The sequence below is a fragment of the Leptosomus discolor genome, chromosome 5, assembly GCF_034619465.1.
Source record: "Leptosomus discolor isolate bLepDis1 chromosome 5, bLepDis1.hap2, whole genome shotgun sequence".
Taxonomy (NCBI): Eukaryota; Metazoa; Chordata; class Aves; order Leptosomiformes; family Leptosomidae; genus Leptosomus; species Leptosomus discolor.
The window spans coordinates 81,496,687-81,515,431 of NC_141395.1; the positions used below are offsets into that span (position 1 = coordinate 81,496,687).

The following is an 18,745-nucleotide window of genomic DNA, read 5'->3' on the forward strand; positions in this document are numbered from 1 at the left end:
CATCTTGTCCTGAGGACACGGCACGTAACCATTTCATGAGTCCTGTTTTCAGGTTGCTCTTCCTTACACAATGCGCGCAAGGTTTTTCTCTCCCCAGTGGCAATTTCCAACAGGGGATTGTTATCCCATCATCAAGACACTTAACCAGGCACTGGGTTCAAGAAAAGAAGAGCTTAAATGTCTATGTAAATGTAGGCACACTGGTATTTCCTGATAAATCCGACAAAACAAAACTCATTAACCAGAGATACACAACGAAAAAACCCTGCAGGTATCATAACTTTTTATTTACGTTAGCTGAGGACGCGTATTGGGCTCAGGCCTGTTTATCCTACTTTAAAGACAGTGACTGCAAATAATATAAAAAAAAGATAGAAAATGTAAAATTAATCAGTATTTTCAAAACGGTCACAAATTTTGAAAAGAGTTGTATAAATTCCGCAAACTTTGTATACCCTCAAAGGGGCATCATTTAATTACCATATATAATGATATCTGAAAATATTAGTACTTTACCCTAAAGTTTAAACATATTCATGATGCGTGTCACTTCAAAAGGATATCAAAAGTGGTTAGAAAAATATATGTACTTTTGCTTCTGGAAAAGAACAGGTCCTTTGAAAGATCCACCAAATAAAATACTAAAAAAGCCTCCCCGCTGATTTTTTTTTTCACAGTCCGGCATTGAACGTACGCCCACGTACAGCTGATGCAACCCGTCATTTTCAAGATATAGTCAAAGTTTTGCCAGCACAGAAAACCGTAACCCCGCACCGCTCTCTAACGGCTGGCTGCGCTGACCCAGGAGAGCCCCGCAGCGCTACGCGGCGCGATCGTGAGCAGGTGAGGGAAGCAACGAAAATGCACAAGAACAAAGGAGAGCGTGTTGAGAAAGACAACGTTGAGAGGAACAGCGACCCACAGCGAAAGACGTGAACCCTTCACTATCATGCAGCAGTTTCTAGAGGAAAACCCCGTCCTCCGAGCACGAAGAGGACGCTTCCGCGGTACTTGCCATGAATTCCAAGCGGCAGCAGTGAAGGTCACTGTCTGCTGGCAACAGCCCGGACTGAATCTGACCCGGTGGATGCGGTCTGCTGCTGTGCTTCGGTCAGCGGTGGTGCTAAACTTCAATTGCACACGCACCAAGCAAACCAACCCAACCCCCAGAGTGTTTAAAGGGAAGTGAGATAGGGAGGAAGTTTCCAACCCACGTGCTTTCAGTACCCGAGCGCAACGCAGTGGCCAACACAACTACGGTTTGATTAGTACTTGTGCAAACGGGTTCTGCCTAAAGAATGATTTCAGGGGAGCAACATGGCACTTCCAACAGTGACTGAAGTTAACGATACGGTGACACTTCAAGGTCTGAAATCCTTTACAGTGTCCTTTTAAGTGTCAGTAGACCAGAATCTTACCTGCAACTGAAAAAGAACAGAGGCAAATCCTAACGAAATAACCCAAGTCGGGAATGTTACAGTATTTCACAGTAAGAAACAGTCTATGGCACTACTGAACAGAAAAAAGCATGAAGGGTAATAGCAGGGTATGGTTCACAGCTTTCACTTTTCACTTTATTAATATTAGTGGTGCACTCAGCAATGGATAAAGCAAGGAATGAAGTTCTGACAAAACTGGCGATTATCTACCACATGTCAACACTTAATTATGGTCCTTGTAAACAGCTAACTCCTTTTTGAACTTTAATTGCAAAGAGAAGAATATTTACATATAATATATATGTATATAACCCCAAAACCAAAATTAAGTCAAATCCTTATCAAGGAAATTGCATTTTGAAGAGAAGAAAACATAACACAATATTAAGTAGTACATGTCCAAAGATTTTGAAGGCATCGTGATTTTTCATGTTTTCTTCCTCCAGTCATTTCCCCCTGGGTTTTAATAGACTAAATACTTCATTTCAGAGTAAATAAGTGGAAATATTATAGAACAACTCCGGTAGAGAACAGCTCCACTACTGAAGAATGCTCGAGGCATGGTGATCCAGGACTCTGACTTAAAGCAAAAATAAACAGCGTACAATGCCACAGCAAAGAAGTGGCCGATCAGCACCATCGGTTTAGGAGATAACCTGTATTAAAAACAAATAGAACGAACACATAAGTAAATAGAATCAGAAAGCACTGCTGAATTTTCACTTTACAAATAGAGATCTCCGCTCAAGACTGCACACAGCCTTCCAAGTCAGGCAGCTCCGATCCCACCATCCCAACTGAAAAAGCAAACTTGGTTGTGTTGGAGCCGCCACGCACCTGGTGCTCCTTTCTACAGCACAGCCAACACACGTGGCTGCCTCCTCTCCCTTTCCAGCAGCCCGTGGCTGCCTCTACCAGCCCCCAGGGCATTATTCTCAACGGGCTCTATCAGTTTTGGCTCTCGCTCCACAAGGGGAGAAATACAAAAGCGCACGTTCTCACGTGTTCAAAGCAGTGTGATTTATTGTGCAATCACTGGTTTCTGAGGGGCCATTCAAAACACCTTGGCAATCATCAGTTTCCCTGTTCCTTATGGTCTTTCATGGGAGACTTCATCCTTCACTATTCCCAACTTGTCAAGCACGAAACATCTCCACCAGTGCCTCTGCTAGTCTGGAACCCTCTTCCTCAAACTCCCAAGCCACCTACATTAGCTTCTCTCCAGCTTTTAGTGCCATTCTTTACACAGAAAAAAAAAAAAAAAAAAAAAAGGCGCCAGCATTTAAAGACATAACTTCTACTAAAGCTCCAACCTTTAGTATAATCCTAACAGTGCAGGCTCCCTGTGCAGAGCCGACGGATGGGGAGCAAAGCCGACCCGCACAACGCTCAGCCCAGCTCCCACTCACCGTTACCAGCGCACTGAACTTACACAGACAGCAACCCAACAGGCCCCGAGACGCACTCCCCACCAAGTCTGAAGTAGTGGAAACAGGCCTGCTTCAGCTGATGCAAGCAATCTACAAAACGAATAAAAATGACCCAGTGAATACATTCAACACAGACCGAAAACTTTTCAGCTTGTGCAACAGTGATACCAGATCCAGGACTTCAGCAGCTGTTGTTCTGTTCAATTCAGCTGCATCTTGAGCTAGTTCTATTTAAGTAAAGAATAGTCTTATAGAACATCTACATATCCTTCAATTAACTGACACAAGAACAAATGTTTTCTGGTTTTTTCTTTGTTTGTTGGGTTTTTCTTTGCTTGTTTGTTTGGGGGTTTTTTAACACTAACTCCAGGCTTGCCTTCACATTGCTAAAACTCAGTTTACATAACACTAGAACTAAGCCAGGCAGAGCACACAAGCTAACTCACTAAAATCTTTTGACTGACGTATTTTTAATATATAGCAACATACATATAGCCACGCACATATATACACACACAAACACATGGACGCACACATCCCCTCCCCAGGCATATTTATTTATCAAGTTGTAATTAGTCAGAAGTTATCTTTAAAATAGATTTACCATCTGTGGCAGCAAAGAGTTCATAAAGTGCCTGGGCAAGAACATTCACTACAAAAGAATGAGATTTTTTTCTTGACCAGTAAAATGTTCTTTTCGCCTGAAAAAGGAAAAAAAAAAAATAATGTATTTCGTCAGTACATACAAAAGAGCATTCAAAAGATTCCCAAAGAGGCGGCAAGAGTCATACTGGTGAAAATGTAGAGTGGATTTAGTGCTACACTACATTGGTTTGGTTCCCAGCTAGGTCATTAAGCAATTTTGGAAATGTGTCAAACCAGTTATCTAGGCTGCTCTTACACTAAATATGGGGCGGGGAAAAAAGTTCCAGAGTGTGCTTCATCTTGTCCCATAGTAGGTGGCTGAAAGATAAGGCTCATCTAGTTCTCTCCGTTGGCTTAGAGTAAGTAGGAAATAACCGAAAGCCTGAGGTGACTAGCTGAGATGTAAGCAGCTGCATTTGGTCAGGCAAGTCCTGTAGGGGCCTGACCTTCAGGATCCCTCTAAGCGCGCCTCAATTTTCAAATACACTTTTTGAATCATTTCCTTGTAGTCTATAATTATTCTGTCTGTAATTTACCAAGGCAATATGCCTTACCCGATTAAAAGTGGCAAAGACATAAATAAGAAATCTTATGATCTGCTCATCAGAGTTTTGAGTCTAAACCTCACTGAAATAGTAAAGCCAGCATCAACACTGACGGTGCTGATTCCTGGGAAAGAAGGACGCCTTCTGACTTACCACGGTGAGATGAATGCAGCAGCCAAGAGGCTGGCGGAGCACCGAGGTGCACCTTGAAAAACTCGGTACACACGCTCATTATTCTTTAAGTGCCGCTTACACAAGTGTGATGGGCCAGCCTCACCCCATTTAAGATCAATCTGTGTCACAAATACTCTACTAATATGGGAATATCAGGTTATACTGGCAAAGCACGCTGACTAGGCGCAGCACGGCAGCCTCCTTAAGCAAAACACGACAGGTCAGCAAGCACAGTTTCGAACCTGCCTGTTGTCACACAGCCATAGCACTCACACATCCCAGCTCCCTGCACTGGCGAATGCCTAATGCACGATTTGTCTACCCAAAGCTCTGAAAACTGCCGTGCCTCGCCAATAACTTACATGTCCCCCAGTTGCATAAAACTTAAGTGTCATTAAAGTGCAACAAAAGCTGCCTAAGATAAGTTCACAGTAAAGCTTCACCTTAAGAATATCAGAATCTTCATAAAGGTCTGGAATATCCTGGAGCAAACTTCTCCATATTTTAACATCATTTAAAACAACACTCATTCCTCCACCAGTTAGAGGGTGTCTTATATTATACGCATCTCCTAAAAGGAGAACACCTAGACAGAAGAGAAAAATGAATGGCATACTGCATGACCATTACATAATCTTAGAACTCAAACCCTCCATTTTTTTAAAAAATCAAATTTACTAAGAATTAACTCCCACCAGAAAATACAATGAATAAAAATGAAAATTAAAAAAAAACCCAACCAAAAAAAAAGCCAAACCAAAAAACGGGAGAAAAAAGAAGGTTATCTTTAAATTAACTGCCATAAAAAGGCTCTAAGATTGATCAAGGTCAAAGTATTTTTTCCTGTAGTTATGCCTGTGTGGGTGTCAAAGAACGCAAATACACTTTTTAAGATCATTTCTTTCCTTTTTTAATCAACTTTTCCTTAAAAAGACCACACTTGAAGCTCGAGCAATTGAGTGATTTACACTTAAAGCAGGCACTGATTTGAAGTCTGGTGTCAATAGAAACATTCCAGTTAAACTATGCCCAAGGTACACATTTTCAAAATCTTATATTTCATAGAAGAATTACGAGACAGTTGTATTGAACAACAAATGTACGTCTATGACAACAAAGCCCAAAGTCCCCAAAGAATTTGATAATCACTTTTTCCACCCTTTTATTTCACAATACACACCTTTTTTGTTTACAGCTGAAGGAGGCAAGAAGCTGGCTGGCATAGTCCTTAAACGATCATTCTGAACAGCTATTAAGAATTGTTCCTTTAAGTGATCTGCAATAACCAAATATTTCAGTTACGCTACTTAGAGTCTAAAATAATTTGCACAGAACCCATTTCAATCCTTCTGAATTGCTGACTTCACAGATGGGAGCGGAACAAACTGCTAAGGGACGTGGAACTGAAGAAGGGCGAAAGGTTACTGAAACAGTAACCTTGCACATGGGAAAAGCCTACACTGTTTCAACAGATTCAATGAAACGTGCCTTTTTTGGCACATTTAATTGTGACAATTATGGATGGAAAACTTTCTCGACTTACCAGGTAGTTGTGGATAAACATTCTTAATCATGTATTCTCTTAAATTTTTTGGCATATCCCCTTGAATATCAACAAGGACCCGAGTCTCAGTTGAAGAAATCTGGTAGATCAGCACTGGACCAGTTTTAGCTAAAACAAGTTCAGCATAATTATCTTTAAACTGTGGTGCACCCTTAAAAAGAAAAGAAGGGGGAGAAAGATTGGGACTGATTAACAAAAGGATAGTAAACTTCAGATACCCAAATTGTGTTCGGAATACTTTGAAATAAAATCCCATACCATATTAAGTTTGTGTTATTCTTCTCTTTCAATGAACAAGAGAAGTGGTTTAAAAATGAAGTTATGAACTTTGGTGTAGTTGCAATTCTTTTGGCAATACACTTTAATATTTACTAAAATATATGTAAAGTTACACATTTCATTCGAATCCTTCACTAATATTTAATACATGCCACGGAAAACCTGTAATGTAATCAATGTAGCAGTTTTCGGTAAGATCATTTTGTTTTCTTTTCATAAAGAAAATGGTGGGAGGGAAAGAAATATCTACCTAGGTCTCAAACAAGTTTCCAAAAGTAGAGAAACAGGAGGCACTTGGGCAGTGGTAACTTGGTTAGGGATCCGAGAAGTGCTGAAGTTCCTTCACGTCAGTCCAGTGAAAATCTTGTAGTTTTAGTTCCTTCTCCCTTAAAATGCAATAGTTAATGCAGCCGCCACAGAGGGCAAGACCAATTTTACAAACTGGGTTCCAGCTGCACAACGGTGCCCACTTCTAATCCAGAGGTTAGTGCTAGATGAGGCACAGCACTAGCAGGGCACACAGCACTCCCTTATATGAAATGCTGAAACTTATTTTTCTTTAAAAAAAAAAATTAAAAAGTAGTATTTTCTATGAACTGGTCTAGTGAGACCAGTGCTCACTTTGGACTAGCTTTGTTGAATCCTAACTCAGGTTTTTTTAAACCCTGCCTTGCTCAACTATAAGCTGAAGATTAACACTATACTCCACTCTTAAAACCAGAAATCTAACTTTTAATGACAATATCCACTTAAAAAACCCCTAGAAACATAAACCAAAACAAAACCTGCTTCACAGTTACTTAAGAGTGTTTTAAGAGTTGAAAATCCAAACTGTAACTGTGCCAAATACGTTAAGTCTGACACAGCAAGTTCAGCTATGCTAGAGCCGGGACTGAGTATGCACCAGTCCAAAAACACAGACCAAAATTTCCAAGCACTCCTCAAAGGGACACAGAAACTGTTATAACACTTGGAGAAGTATCTAAAAGCATAGTTCTAACAGATTCTGTTGGAAAAGATAACAAACACCACCACATTCAGTGAAATTCAGACGGCTTATGTAGCATTGCACATTAAAGTTACCTTCAAAATGCAACCAACGAAATGGGACGAAACAGTAACCTGGTTGGGGACCAAGTTTTTTCTAAACTTGGAGAAAAGTCCATCAGCTACAACAGTAAGTGGTGCATGAAGTTCCTGCAGCATAAAGAAAACATAAGAAAAGATCAGACATTTTCAGGTTTGCTTCAGAACAGTGGGAAACAACTCCCAAGGTCTCATTTGCAGTTGTACACTAGATGTCCTACAAAATAATAAACATATAAGAGGATCGCAGACCATACTTGTAATATATATTAAGAAACACAGTATTTTTGCCTTCCTCATATTCATATTTAACTCTGTTTCCTCTAAAAGTTGAGCTAACAATATACTCCAGCTTTTTTAGACATGCATTCAGGTAACATAGCTATGGGGACTGTGTAGCAACTGGGATAAGAAAAAGACAAGAAAGCAGAGTAAAATTGCTCCTTTCAGCCTATACTGCTCTGCAGGAGAAAAAAGAAAACAAAGCAGAAATTTTACATTAAAGAACTATGCATAAGCAACTAGACAAAAACAAACCAAAGTGTAACAAACTGAAATGCAGCAAGCATACCAAGACCTTTAAACGACCAAGCAGTGAACTCTGAGCAGTTCCTAGTATATACTTAGGAACTGTAAGAACATGCAGCATATATAGACAAAATACAAAATAAAATCTGAGTAAACTCGCTAGGTTCAGCCTGAATGTATGCACAAATTCCTAGAGTCTAAGACATATATTGTTCTCTAACATTATTCTGCCTTCTAAAATATATTTTTAATCATTTTACTGTTATGGTAATATAACAACACTATTACACTAGAAAGCATTTAGAGGTAGATGTTTCCTTCTACCTACAGCTTTCTCAATGTCAGTATATTCAGCGACTTAATTGCAAATGACTGTAGATTTTTATTGAGCACTAGTCCTTGGCCGTCAATAATCTCATACATTTGACACGAGCAGAAAAAAGCAGTTTTCCTTTTAAGCTTTCGGGATGTAACTAGGCAAAAAAGCACGCTGCGTTTCATTAGCACTCCTGGAAAATATTTTACTATTGGATGGAAGCATGTGGTGAGCCAGTGTGTGAATGGTTCCTCTACGAGCAGTTCTCTTCTGCATCGGCACGGACTCAGTCAGCGTGTCACACAATCCTTAACACCTTTTGCTGGGTAAACGGGAGTCGGACAAAATCAGACAGAGTAGAGTTGAGTAAAACAATGTGTGTTTATGGTCTCTGAGCTTACAGAAGTGAGCTCCTGCGTAGAGCTAAAGAAACCTCTTTCCTGTGGGTTCCTGTCTCAGATGACTGCAAGATCTAATTATTCCTGCAAGTAGAGCAAAGTCACCTGCCCATATGGGTTTGCCGGTGTCTAATGAGCCAAACATTCATGCTACAATTTTTCCCACAGCCACCAGACTGAGATCTTTATTCAGTTGTGATAAATTTTGTAAGTTGACTTTTAGCATAACGGCTAATTTGAACCTCATCTAAGAGAGCAAAAATCTCAACGGTAACGTGGTGGACAACAGGGATGGCGAGAACAGAAAACACGGACACATGACGTAGATCAGCTCCCTTTCTTTACAAAAGCAGGCTAAGGAATGTAAACAGGGTTTGTTTCTGGTTTGGGGGTTGGGGTTTTTCCCCCCCCAAGTAGCTTCCCAGCTATAAAAAGTCACAGGTAGGGAAACACAGTTAAGAAGTCATGTTTTGTGGAAATTTCTTACACTAGCTTTCTCCAGTCAAAGGAGATCTGGGCCAGTAAGTGAAGCAGCTCTTTCCAGCCGCAGACCTTCAGCATTCAGAGCAAAACATGGATTTGCTTATCCCCATTATACAGACAGGAAACTCAAAGGCTTAAGAACAATGCCCATGCTCTCAGGAAAGATGCAGGCTAAAACACTGCTCACCCGACTGCTGCTCAAATAAGTCACACTTAAAATTACAACGGCAACATCCACAAATGTGCTTTTAAACAAATCTCAAAGCAAAATAGGCACTATCTCCCTCCACATCCCAAACAAAATAAAAGAAAAAAACACTTTCCACATTGCTGGATGATAAAGCCAATCGGATTTGGGAAAAAAAACCCAAGCAAACAACAAAAACCCAAACCACCTCACCCCCACAAAAACCTCCTACTCTCCAACTCCCCATCTTTCCAGCACCCGTGGGTGATCCAATGGCTTAGTTTCCTAGAGGGAATTTCCTAACATGGTTTTATTCATTTTACACGACATGTAAGGCAGACCAAGGAACAGGACTTGGAACGCCACCTTCCCCCAGCTACCTCGAGAGGGGTCAGAGATGTTGTTTCCACTCAGCTCTCTCACAGCTTCCTACTTACAGCACTTTGCCATCCGTTGGGCTGAAACGCCATTTGCCTGAGGAGGGTCTAAAGCCAGCCAGCTCTCCTACAGCTTGGGCCAGTACTTTTAAAAGACACTCTTACATACGGTTTTATCCCACCATTTCCATTTCTAAACGACCTGAAGATGACAGATTTTGTTAGTAATGCTCAGAGCAGGCTCTTCCAACTACTCAGGAACTTTCTAAATCTTGTATGGAGGGCAGCAGCAGAGCATTGGCAGGAGATTCCCGTCTTCCCCATCAGAGCACATCTGAACACACCAGCTACACAACTTCAGGCAGCAAAGGAATTTTAAAGCCAACAAAGAAGATTACAAATTTGGCTTTTCTATAGAACAGGCAGTATACCCAGAACTTCAGCACACAGGTTCTACCTGGACTGGTCTTTCCTAAATTTTTTATTGTAAGTTCTCACCGTTTCATAGCATTTAACAGCAGTTTAGCATTAGTTGAGGCAAAGAACATTCATCAAATCAGTGATACAATCAAAATAGGCCAGAACTCTCTTTCTGTGATTCAAGAAATGACTGGACAGAGCTATCTCTATGAATAGGCACCTATGTTCTTATTTTCAGACACCTCAGTTGATGGTGGAAGTACACGTGGAAATGTAAACCATTACACACAGGCAAGGCACAAATCTTAATATATTGGTTTTTTCACCAGTAACTCTCAAAAGATTTTAAACTCTAGACATAGGAATATTGAAATAAATAATGAACTGAATTCTCAAGAGACACTGAAAGCAGAAGCTGCACAAGAAGTCATAACAAGAATTCCCATACACTGGGATTGTATCCACTAGAAAATCACCTCTCTCTATTAAAGCCTTCACTTTCTTGATAATGGCATTATTTCTGTACCAGTGCTCCAAAATAGAGGTTTTAAATTTTTTTATATATATATATAAACCAATGCTCGATTTTCTCAATAGTTTAAAAAAGATTGTAACAGAAAGCTGTCTTACCTTAGTGTCTCCAGTTTCTTTGTCCCTGTACTGAACGCCCATGACACAGTCATCTTCCTCAAGCAATTGCAACACAGTCCCCTCAATGAATTTTGCACTGAAATACAACAAAGGGGTTAGAACAGAATGGAAGGGGATTAATGATGCCAACATTTCAAGGCACTAGACACAGAAGGAAAACTAGGTTTTCACTAATCTTGCCTCTGGCAACGCAAACAGTTTGTTTAAATTTTATGAAGATGTGTCCTTGACCACTTTCAGAAGCCACATCAAATGTCACAACGTGCTTGTCATTACCTTCAGTTCAACACTACCATTTGGTTGATACCTGAGAATATTCTAAAACTGCTTATCTTAAACACCCTACCACCTAGCAGAATCCCCAGCTGTGCTTCAGGTGCTCCACGGCCATGTGAGAGATGCAAAGCGGAGTTTGACACTAATAATGGTCAGAAATGAGGCAGCTGACTGAGTCATCCCCGCCAAATGGTGGGAAACACGGACAGTGAGCGTGAGACCTAACTCCACGCAGAATTCAGGAGCAAGATCCAAAGTAGTATTTCAACACTTAACATGTACAACAGGTAAAAGTGACCTACCTAATTCTCAGGGTAGTGCAAAATAATCTAACCTGTTTAGGACGGAGACATTTAGCTTTTCACCTCAGGAATTCAGGATACAGTTGGTTTTGGTTTTTGCTATTTATGCTTTTAAAGCTCTACTAATGCTTACGTTTGGAGTTTGAACTGAGCATCCCTTACTTCTACCTCCCAATCAGAGCTATTTGGCGTTCACAAATTAAAAGTGAAACTTTATATCCCATGTTGAGGCTGAGCTGTCAGACCTCCTCCCGGCAGTTCAGACTTAGCAGCTCGAAACAGACACTCTCTCTCCCTCACAAGTATTTTCGTATCCGGATGGAATTCCACAACTTGGAGAAAGGAGCTAAACGTCCATACGAGAACACAAGAGTTCGGTATTTTAGGCTCTCAGAGGGAACATGAGCAATGGAATTCATGTCTTTTCTACATGTCAGTCAGCACAGAAATTTCAGAGCAGATCGTGACTGGCTTAATTCGCCAGGCAACAGGCAGGTTGGCTCGATCAAAACATGAATGGTTGTGCATAAGCATGCTAACAGAAACTTCAAGAGCAAGGGAGTGTAGCAATGTGTCAGGCTGAGAGCAGGTGAGGCAGAGTTCTGCGGATCCTATTGGCTTTAAATTTCTTTTGTAGCTGTCATTTCAGTTAAGTAAGTGCGTGCTCCCTTCTCTTTCTGGTTCTCGCCCACAATAAAAATAATTAACTAATGATGCCCCACCTCTTTTCTCTGTAAAATTAATTTTAATCATCTGAAATAAAGTCACATTGCCTAGCACTTATAAAGAGGATACATTCATCAGCAATAATTATCCCCCATATTTTCACAAGCTTTGAGATGAAAAACAAAGCCTCATGGCACTATTAAGAGTTCTTGATCTCTCACGCACCTGAATTTAATGTGGAGTTTTCTATGCCACAGTTAAAATGGAAAGCAAACACACACAAAATTAAAGACAGTGCGGAAAAGGGGGAAAGAATTGAATTCAAGTCACAAACACCAGCTTTTGCATATTTCTGCTCCAAACACTGTGTACAGCTACTGGAGTTTCCCCCATAAGCTGAGCAAAGAGGTGCCCAAATTACACTGAACTTGAAGCCTCCACAAGAAGCCTTGAGCGTTCATAGCTGGTGAATGCGGTCATCATTAAGTGTAACTGTACTACGGAGCTGCTACCTTTTGGCACTGCTTTTATAATTCACATGATGTAACACACATGACAGGAGAAAGCAATTTTCCAGTTCAGAACAAAGACATGTAAGGTAAAAAGATGATAACGCCATGCTTCCCTTGTAAGCATTATTTAGTGGGGGAAAAAAAGACAAAACAAAACACCCCACAGAAAACAGTGCCTAGAATCTATTCTATTTCAATAAAAGTTTCCTTCTTGTCTCTTGTATAAAAGAAAGAAATCAGTTAAAGAGGAAATAACAAACAGTAACTTTTATTTCATTAGGAAGAGGTGCCTTCAAGATTCTGAAAAACAGAATGACTGGAAAGAGCTACTTCCATCTAGTGCTCCTCTCTACTTATTTTGCTTGGCTTCTTGCTATCAGAAAAAGCAGAACAACACACAAACGCAAAAGCAGCTTGATTTCTGGCATCACAGAGGACATCAGGGGAAGAACTACGTGTCCCTGCTCACTGCAGGGGGGTTGGACTAGATGACCTTTAAAGGTCCAACCCAAACTGTTCTACGATTCTAAGAAATGACGCCAGATTTGCCACTCGTTTCTTGACAAAGAAGTTCTACGCATTGCCCACTGAGAAGAGGTCGCTGCTTCTGATAAAACGTCAAACCCAAGAATCAGTAGAAGAGAAATCAACCCTTTACCCTTGAAGTGTTCTCTCACACGGATGGGCCAGGACCTTGCCTAGCACCTAAAGCCTATATTCCTGTGGTTTAAAGATGAACTTGTCCGAGTAACTATTGCTGTTACTTTCTCTCAGTCTTGTTCATTGCAGCCCATTGTGTTGGGGCAGAGTGAAATGGTTACGGAACCTCACGGACGCTGGGAACAGCGCTTCTGAATCTCTGGATCCCAACTGTGCCGTTAACAAGGCAACTCACTTGGGCTCTGCCATAGCTGCCCTTCGGAGACCCATGATGAACTGGCCATGATGAAAAGCTCTTCCACTCGCCACGCGGCCATCCTCAGATCTTGGATAAGGAATTTCAACCTCCAAGTTGCTCTCTCTGTCATGAACTATGTAACCATTTACTATTTGTGAATCAATACCTTCTACTGCATCTGCAAAATATAAGCCAATAGATGAGTTAAAAAAAAGTCTTTAAGAAAGCTTAATTATGTATGAAAAGTATAGAGTCCAATTTTGTTAATCGAAACACACGTGTTGAAGGATGAGTATTTTCAAAATGGCAGACTGGAAATATGCAAGGAATTTTAATTAAAATATTAAGTGTAGATAATGTATTTCTTCATTTTCCTTGTAGGCATGCTTTAATGGAGTGTAGTAACTGCTCTGTTATAGATGTATGTACATTTTGAAATGCACTCACCTTCAAGACCCAAGTCTCTAAGTGCATTAAAACCTCCAGGTTGCAACAATTCTCCAACTATCCTGTCAGGTTCTTTCAGATCCCTCTCTATCACAGTCACCTTTCTTCCATCCCTTGAGAGCACTGTGGCCAAGGAAGAACCAAGGACGCCTGATCCCACAATGATAATTTCTGGATCATATTGGGGCGATGATATTCCATTTGGAGCAGTTTCGTTCAGATAAACATCTGAGAAATTTACTTCTCTTTTATCCTTCAGAAAAGAAAGCCAACAAAGTTACACGGGCCGATGTATCTGTACCAGAACATTGTCAGAGGGCTGACTTTGGACTACTTTGACCCAGGGGACTGAGAGCACATCGGTAGCTGGGGAGCATCTTCCAGTTTAGTGTTGTCGACAATGAACGCAATTGTACTCTACAACGCAACAAAAGTACAACAAGCAGACAAAAGAAAAAACCAACATCCCCTCAAACAAAATCAAGTTACTTGCTTCAAACTGGCCTTCTGATCAAAGACAAACCACTAACACGGTCTCAGAGAGACTGAAAGTCAAGTTCCTAGCAAAGGCAGTAAGCCAAGGCTGTCCCCTATTCTTGTCTATAAAGTAAGAGACCAACACCTTCGTATCAGTGAGCCACTACCACACAGAGGCCTTCGCACTTTGCAACGAAAAAGTTATCAGATTCACTGGAAAATGTATTTCTCTTTAATTTTACTGTGAGTGCACCTACCTACCAAAATAACAGCTGATGGTAACACTCAGCATGAAAAAGTGGCAGAAGCAGCTACCTGGGCAATGTAACAAAGAAGTAAATGAAATGACAACTCACCAAACAGTTAAAAGTAGAGGCAAAATTACCACTCACCCACATTTACATCAAATTATCTATCAGTTAACATACAAACTGGTATCTGAAGACCCACTATGTCATAGTACCTTCCCAACAGCATCGAATCACAGACACTTCAAAGTGAAAAGAAGTTGTAAGGGCAATTTCAGTGCAAACCTGCAAGTCATTTCTCCAGCTCGTAGAATGAAGAATAGAGTCCAATTCACTCTTTCACAAATGCCTCAGCATTGCAGTGCTGACAGTGGTAAAAATATTACTGCATCAGTGAAACAAATGCCCAGAACAACACTGACATCAGAATTTCTAGTGGCACAGTGTCGTGTTTATATCTACAAGGCAGCAAGGGAGTGCAAAGCTAACTCTCTGAATTCAGATAATACAAGAAATCAGGGTAAAAGCAGGCTTTACCAGAAAAAAAAAATTACCAAAAAATCAGAACCTTTGACTTGCAGCCAAAAACAGTTTCAAGTTCTTTTGTGCAAGGGGTCAGCGCTCAGCTGAAAAAGCCCAGAAGCACATAGGAAAGTTGCCAAACAGTGCCGACCCACGGCTGCACTGAGTAGGCATGTCCAGTTGGTAGAATTAGATGGCAGGACTCCAGCTAAGCTCCAGCCACGAACTACAGCCGTCTCCACAGTCTCACAGCAAGTCTCATGCTGGGCTCAGTGGAACAGACTCTGACCTTAGGTCCTGTAGCTATTCTACAAGCAATAGTTTAGCAATAATTTCCAAATAACTCTATCTGCAGTTGGCTAGACAAATGTCTTTTATCCATAAATACTAGGAAGCTGATCACAGAGCCACAGGATCACTGAGGTTGGAAAGGACCCTGGGAGGACATGTGGTCCAAAGTCCCCTGCTCAGGCAAGGTCAGAGCACACTGGCCTGGACCGTCTCCAGCTGAGTTTTGAACACCTCCAAGGATGGAGACTCCACCTGAGCACCACCTCTCTGGGCAATGCGTTCCAGTGCTTGGTCACCCTCACAGTAAAAGTGTTTCCTGAGGTTCAGAGGAAAGTTGTGTTTGAGTTTGTGCCCACTGCCTCTTGTCCCATCACTGGGCATCACTGAAAAGATCGTGGCTCTGTCCTCTCTGCACCCTCCCTTCAGGCATTTATATACATCGATGAGATCCTCCTGAGCCTCCTCTTCTCGAGGCTGAACAGTCCCAGCTCTCTCAGCCTTTCCTCACAGGAGAGATGCTCCAGTCCTTCATCCCCACAACAGACGGACAACTGAAGATATTTTTCTGCTAGCATAATAATCCTTTACTACAAATCTTTCTTCAAACACATTTGATTTGACTTTACAAAACCCCTGGTTTATCACTTAAATAAGGTTCACCATCCAAAACTAACACAAAATACAAGTCAGACACGCAGCATCTAAAGACAAATCCTCTCCCACCCTTTCTTAGCTCAAGGCAGAGGGTCAGTGGCCAGAGGGTACAGCAGGAGGACATTGCACCCTCCCTGCCACATCTTAACTGAACTTACCTTTCTGGATTTGGGTTGTTTGACTTGTTGAGATCCTGGGGTGGGTTTGGCCCAGAAGAAGCCAACAAGTGGTAAAGCTGAGAGGACATCGGAGAGCATCCCCAAGTGGGTTTTCCGCTGCTGCTGCTGCTGCTGCTTGGGCCCTCTGAAGTGGTACCTGTATGATAGCAGCAAGCCCAGGGAGAAAAACACTAACACGGAGAGTAGCACCTCCTTGTTAGCGTAAGTCATGAGGTCTCCACACTTTTTATACACGTAGATGAAGGAGGCGATACCCAGAAAGGTCCACATCGTGAAGGGACTGGTCACTGTTCCTGGTTGCTTCCTCCAAAGCTTTCCTGTCGACGGATGCTGCCCAAAACGGGGTTTTGTGCAAGGTATGAAAAAAATGTATGTAAAGAAACGCAAGGGCTTCCTTTGCGATGGAAAGGAGGGAGACCTCAACGAAAAACCAAGGAGCTCCACAAACCCCGTAGAGGAACAAGCCCCACCTCGCTCGGCTGCCACAGGAGCCCACGGAGAGGTTCCCAAAAGGCCCAAAATCCCCAGTATAAAACGTCTCCTTAAAAAGCACCGAGCTCCGCACAGCACCTCGGGGAAACGCACGACACCGCCCCCAGACGAGACGCTCGCGGCCCGGGGCTTCCCTCCCCGCCGCCTCCCGGGGTCACCCCTCCGCCGGGCCCAGCCCCGCCGCGGCTGCCGGGACGGACGCGCCTCCGTTGGCGGCGATGCAGCCGGCGCCTGCACCCCCCGTGCGTAGGCGACGGCGTGCCGAGGGGCCGCCCCGGCCGCCCGTGACGCACCCGGGCGGCGGCTCGGGCGGAGGAACGCTCACGCCCCGAGGGGCGCGGCTGATGCTCTACCTGCTCCCCTCAGGGCCGCCCGCAGCCGCCTCACGGAGGGAGGATGCGGCGCTGCCGCCTCCTGCCCGTTCTCCCGCCCGGTTCCCCGCCGCGCAAACCCCCGCCCGCCGCCCCGGGCCCCGGCGGCGCCCCACAGCCAGCACCCCGCGAGCGACCGGCCGGGGGGCGGGGGGGGCGCCGGCCGCCGAGGGCGGGGCTATGCTAACGAGCTGGGTACCTCGCGCCCCGTGCCTCAGCGGCATCTGGCCAATCGGCGGTGCTATGCCGAGATGGCGCTATGGCCAGGCGTCCAATCCGAGCGGGAGGCAGGCGGGGCTTGCGCCCGCCGGCTCCTAGGGCGATGTGACGACGGGGAGGGCGGGGCGCGAGCGCTGCCGTTGCCATGGTCACGGGATGAGGGGTTGCTGCTTGGCGCCATCCCACTCCCGCGCGGCTGCCTACCGGGGGCCGCGCATGCGCACTGCGAGGGGCGCGGGTACCTGAGGGGGTCGGCGGGAAGGCTGAGGGCAGCGGGCGGGAGCCGGCGGGCGGCCCGGGGGGCGGCGGCCCCGGCCCCGGCCCCGGCCCCGGCCCCGGCCCCGGCCCCGGCCCCGCGGCCTCCCGTCCTCGGTCCGGCGGGTGCCCGTCGCGGGGGGCAGGAGGCTGAGGACAAACAGCTCAAAGAGGGGGGGCGGGGGCGGCAGCGTTTGTCCCGGCGCTGGTCAGTCCTGAGTGACGGCACCGTCCTGCAGCCTGAGGAGATTTTTAAACTATTTTCCGAGGGAAAAGCCTAAGGATGCGGCTGCAGGATAGCCAGAGGGTGAGGGGCAGGTTGGCAGCCCCTCAGCTGCAAACTGGACCCAGAAATGCAAAACCCATGGGAGAAATGAGGGTGAGGGAGATAAGAAAGAGCCTGCAGTGCCCCAGCCTTACCAACGGGAAGGGGAGTTTGGAGATTTGCGCCTGGGATGATTTGTACGGCTGGTCAAAACTAACAAAACGGACATGATCCTCTGTTTTTAGCACTGAGCTCCTCAGGGGCACACACCTGTGGTCCTCCCTTTTCTCTGAGGGAGGGACCTTTCTTGGGCTACGTACTTTTCACAGCACAACAATATTGAATGTGCCTGTCGCAATACAATAATAGTTGAAAGTGATGACGCTATGAAACACGTCAGGACCCTGGTATAAGAATGAGCAAAACCAACCACATGCAAATGGAGCAAAAGAAGATGAGGTCCTTGCAATGGTTAAATGGAGTGGCTTTTGAAGCAGGGAAAAATGTTTAGTAGTTTCTCGTGCAGTAAAAAGGAGACCAAAAACAATTTGGTAGACTTCAGCGAATACAGGCAAAAATGGGAGCTGGTAAGAGATGGGGCTTTTGTTCGTTCATCAGATCAGCCAGTTCAGGTTAAAATAAAGATACTGTGAGCTAAAGAGGTCAAGCACAGGTTTTTCTATATTGTAAAGGAACGGGTCTCATTCACTGATGATGGTTATTCCTTCGGTGATGAAATGAACTCCGGAGCAGCAGAGGCATCCGTGATCATAGGCATCTACCTGTAAAAACATGTTCACAGCAGGAACTGCTTTTCCCCAGTTTGAGCGAGGGTTATTACAGCTGTCAGCAAGTTTTCTATTTAAACCGTTGTCTTGATTTGAAAAGACAGGTGTCGGTGGAGGAAGGCAGGAGCCTCCCTTGAAATGGAAAGTGCAACCCCCTTCCCTCCAAATTATTATAATTTTGAAATTAACGGGCCTTCAGGCAAAGATATGGGGAATAGGAATAACAGTTCTTTACTAATATATATATATATATAACACAAGGCAGGGAAAAACAAACAACCCACTGGTTTACACTGACAGAGTCAGGAATACAACCTGACACCCTGTTAGGGTGGCAGTAGCAGTCCGATAAGATGCTGGC

General features: G+C 43.8%; 1 protein-coding gene across 1 annotated transcript; it reads right to left on the reverse strand.

The window, feature by feature from the left end:
• Positions 1–1,902: 1,902 nt before the first annotated feature.
• SQLE (squalene epoxidase) lies at positions 1,903–16,264 on the reverse strand. The gene is made up of 11 exons (XM_009946335.2): positions 15,974–16,264; positions 13,624–13,876; positions 13,174–13,354; positions 10,502–10,598; positions 7,160–7,273; positions 5,777–5,948; positions 5,414–5,509; positions 4,677–4,819; positions 3,474–3,570; positions 2,872–2,959; positions 1,903–2,095 (listed from the first exon to the last, which is right to left on the reverse strand). Exons 1-11 carry the CDS (start codon positions 16,262–16,264, stop codon positions 1,903–1,905), a joined length of 1,725 nt encoding a protein of 574 aa, XP_009944637.1.
• Positions 16,265–18,745: the final 2,481 nt, after the last annotated feature.

What these genes read in the sequence shown, in the direction of transcription:
- SQLE (XM_009946335.2), bottom strand. Translation starts at nt 16,264, where the DNA reads ATGTGGACCTTTCTGGGTATCGCCTCCTTCATCTACGTGTATAAAAAG. An exon ending in TCGTTGGTTGCATTTTGAAG is followed by an intron (nt 5,949 to 7,159) that starts GTAACTTTAATG and finishes TTTCTTTTTAAG; the next exon opens with GGTGCACCACAGTTTAAAGA. An exon ending in TTCAGCTGTAAACAAAAAAG is followed by an intron (nt 4,820 to 5,413) that starts GTGTGTATTGTG and finishes TCTTCTGTCTAG; the next exon opens with GTGTTCTCCTTTTAGGAGAT.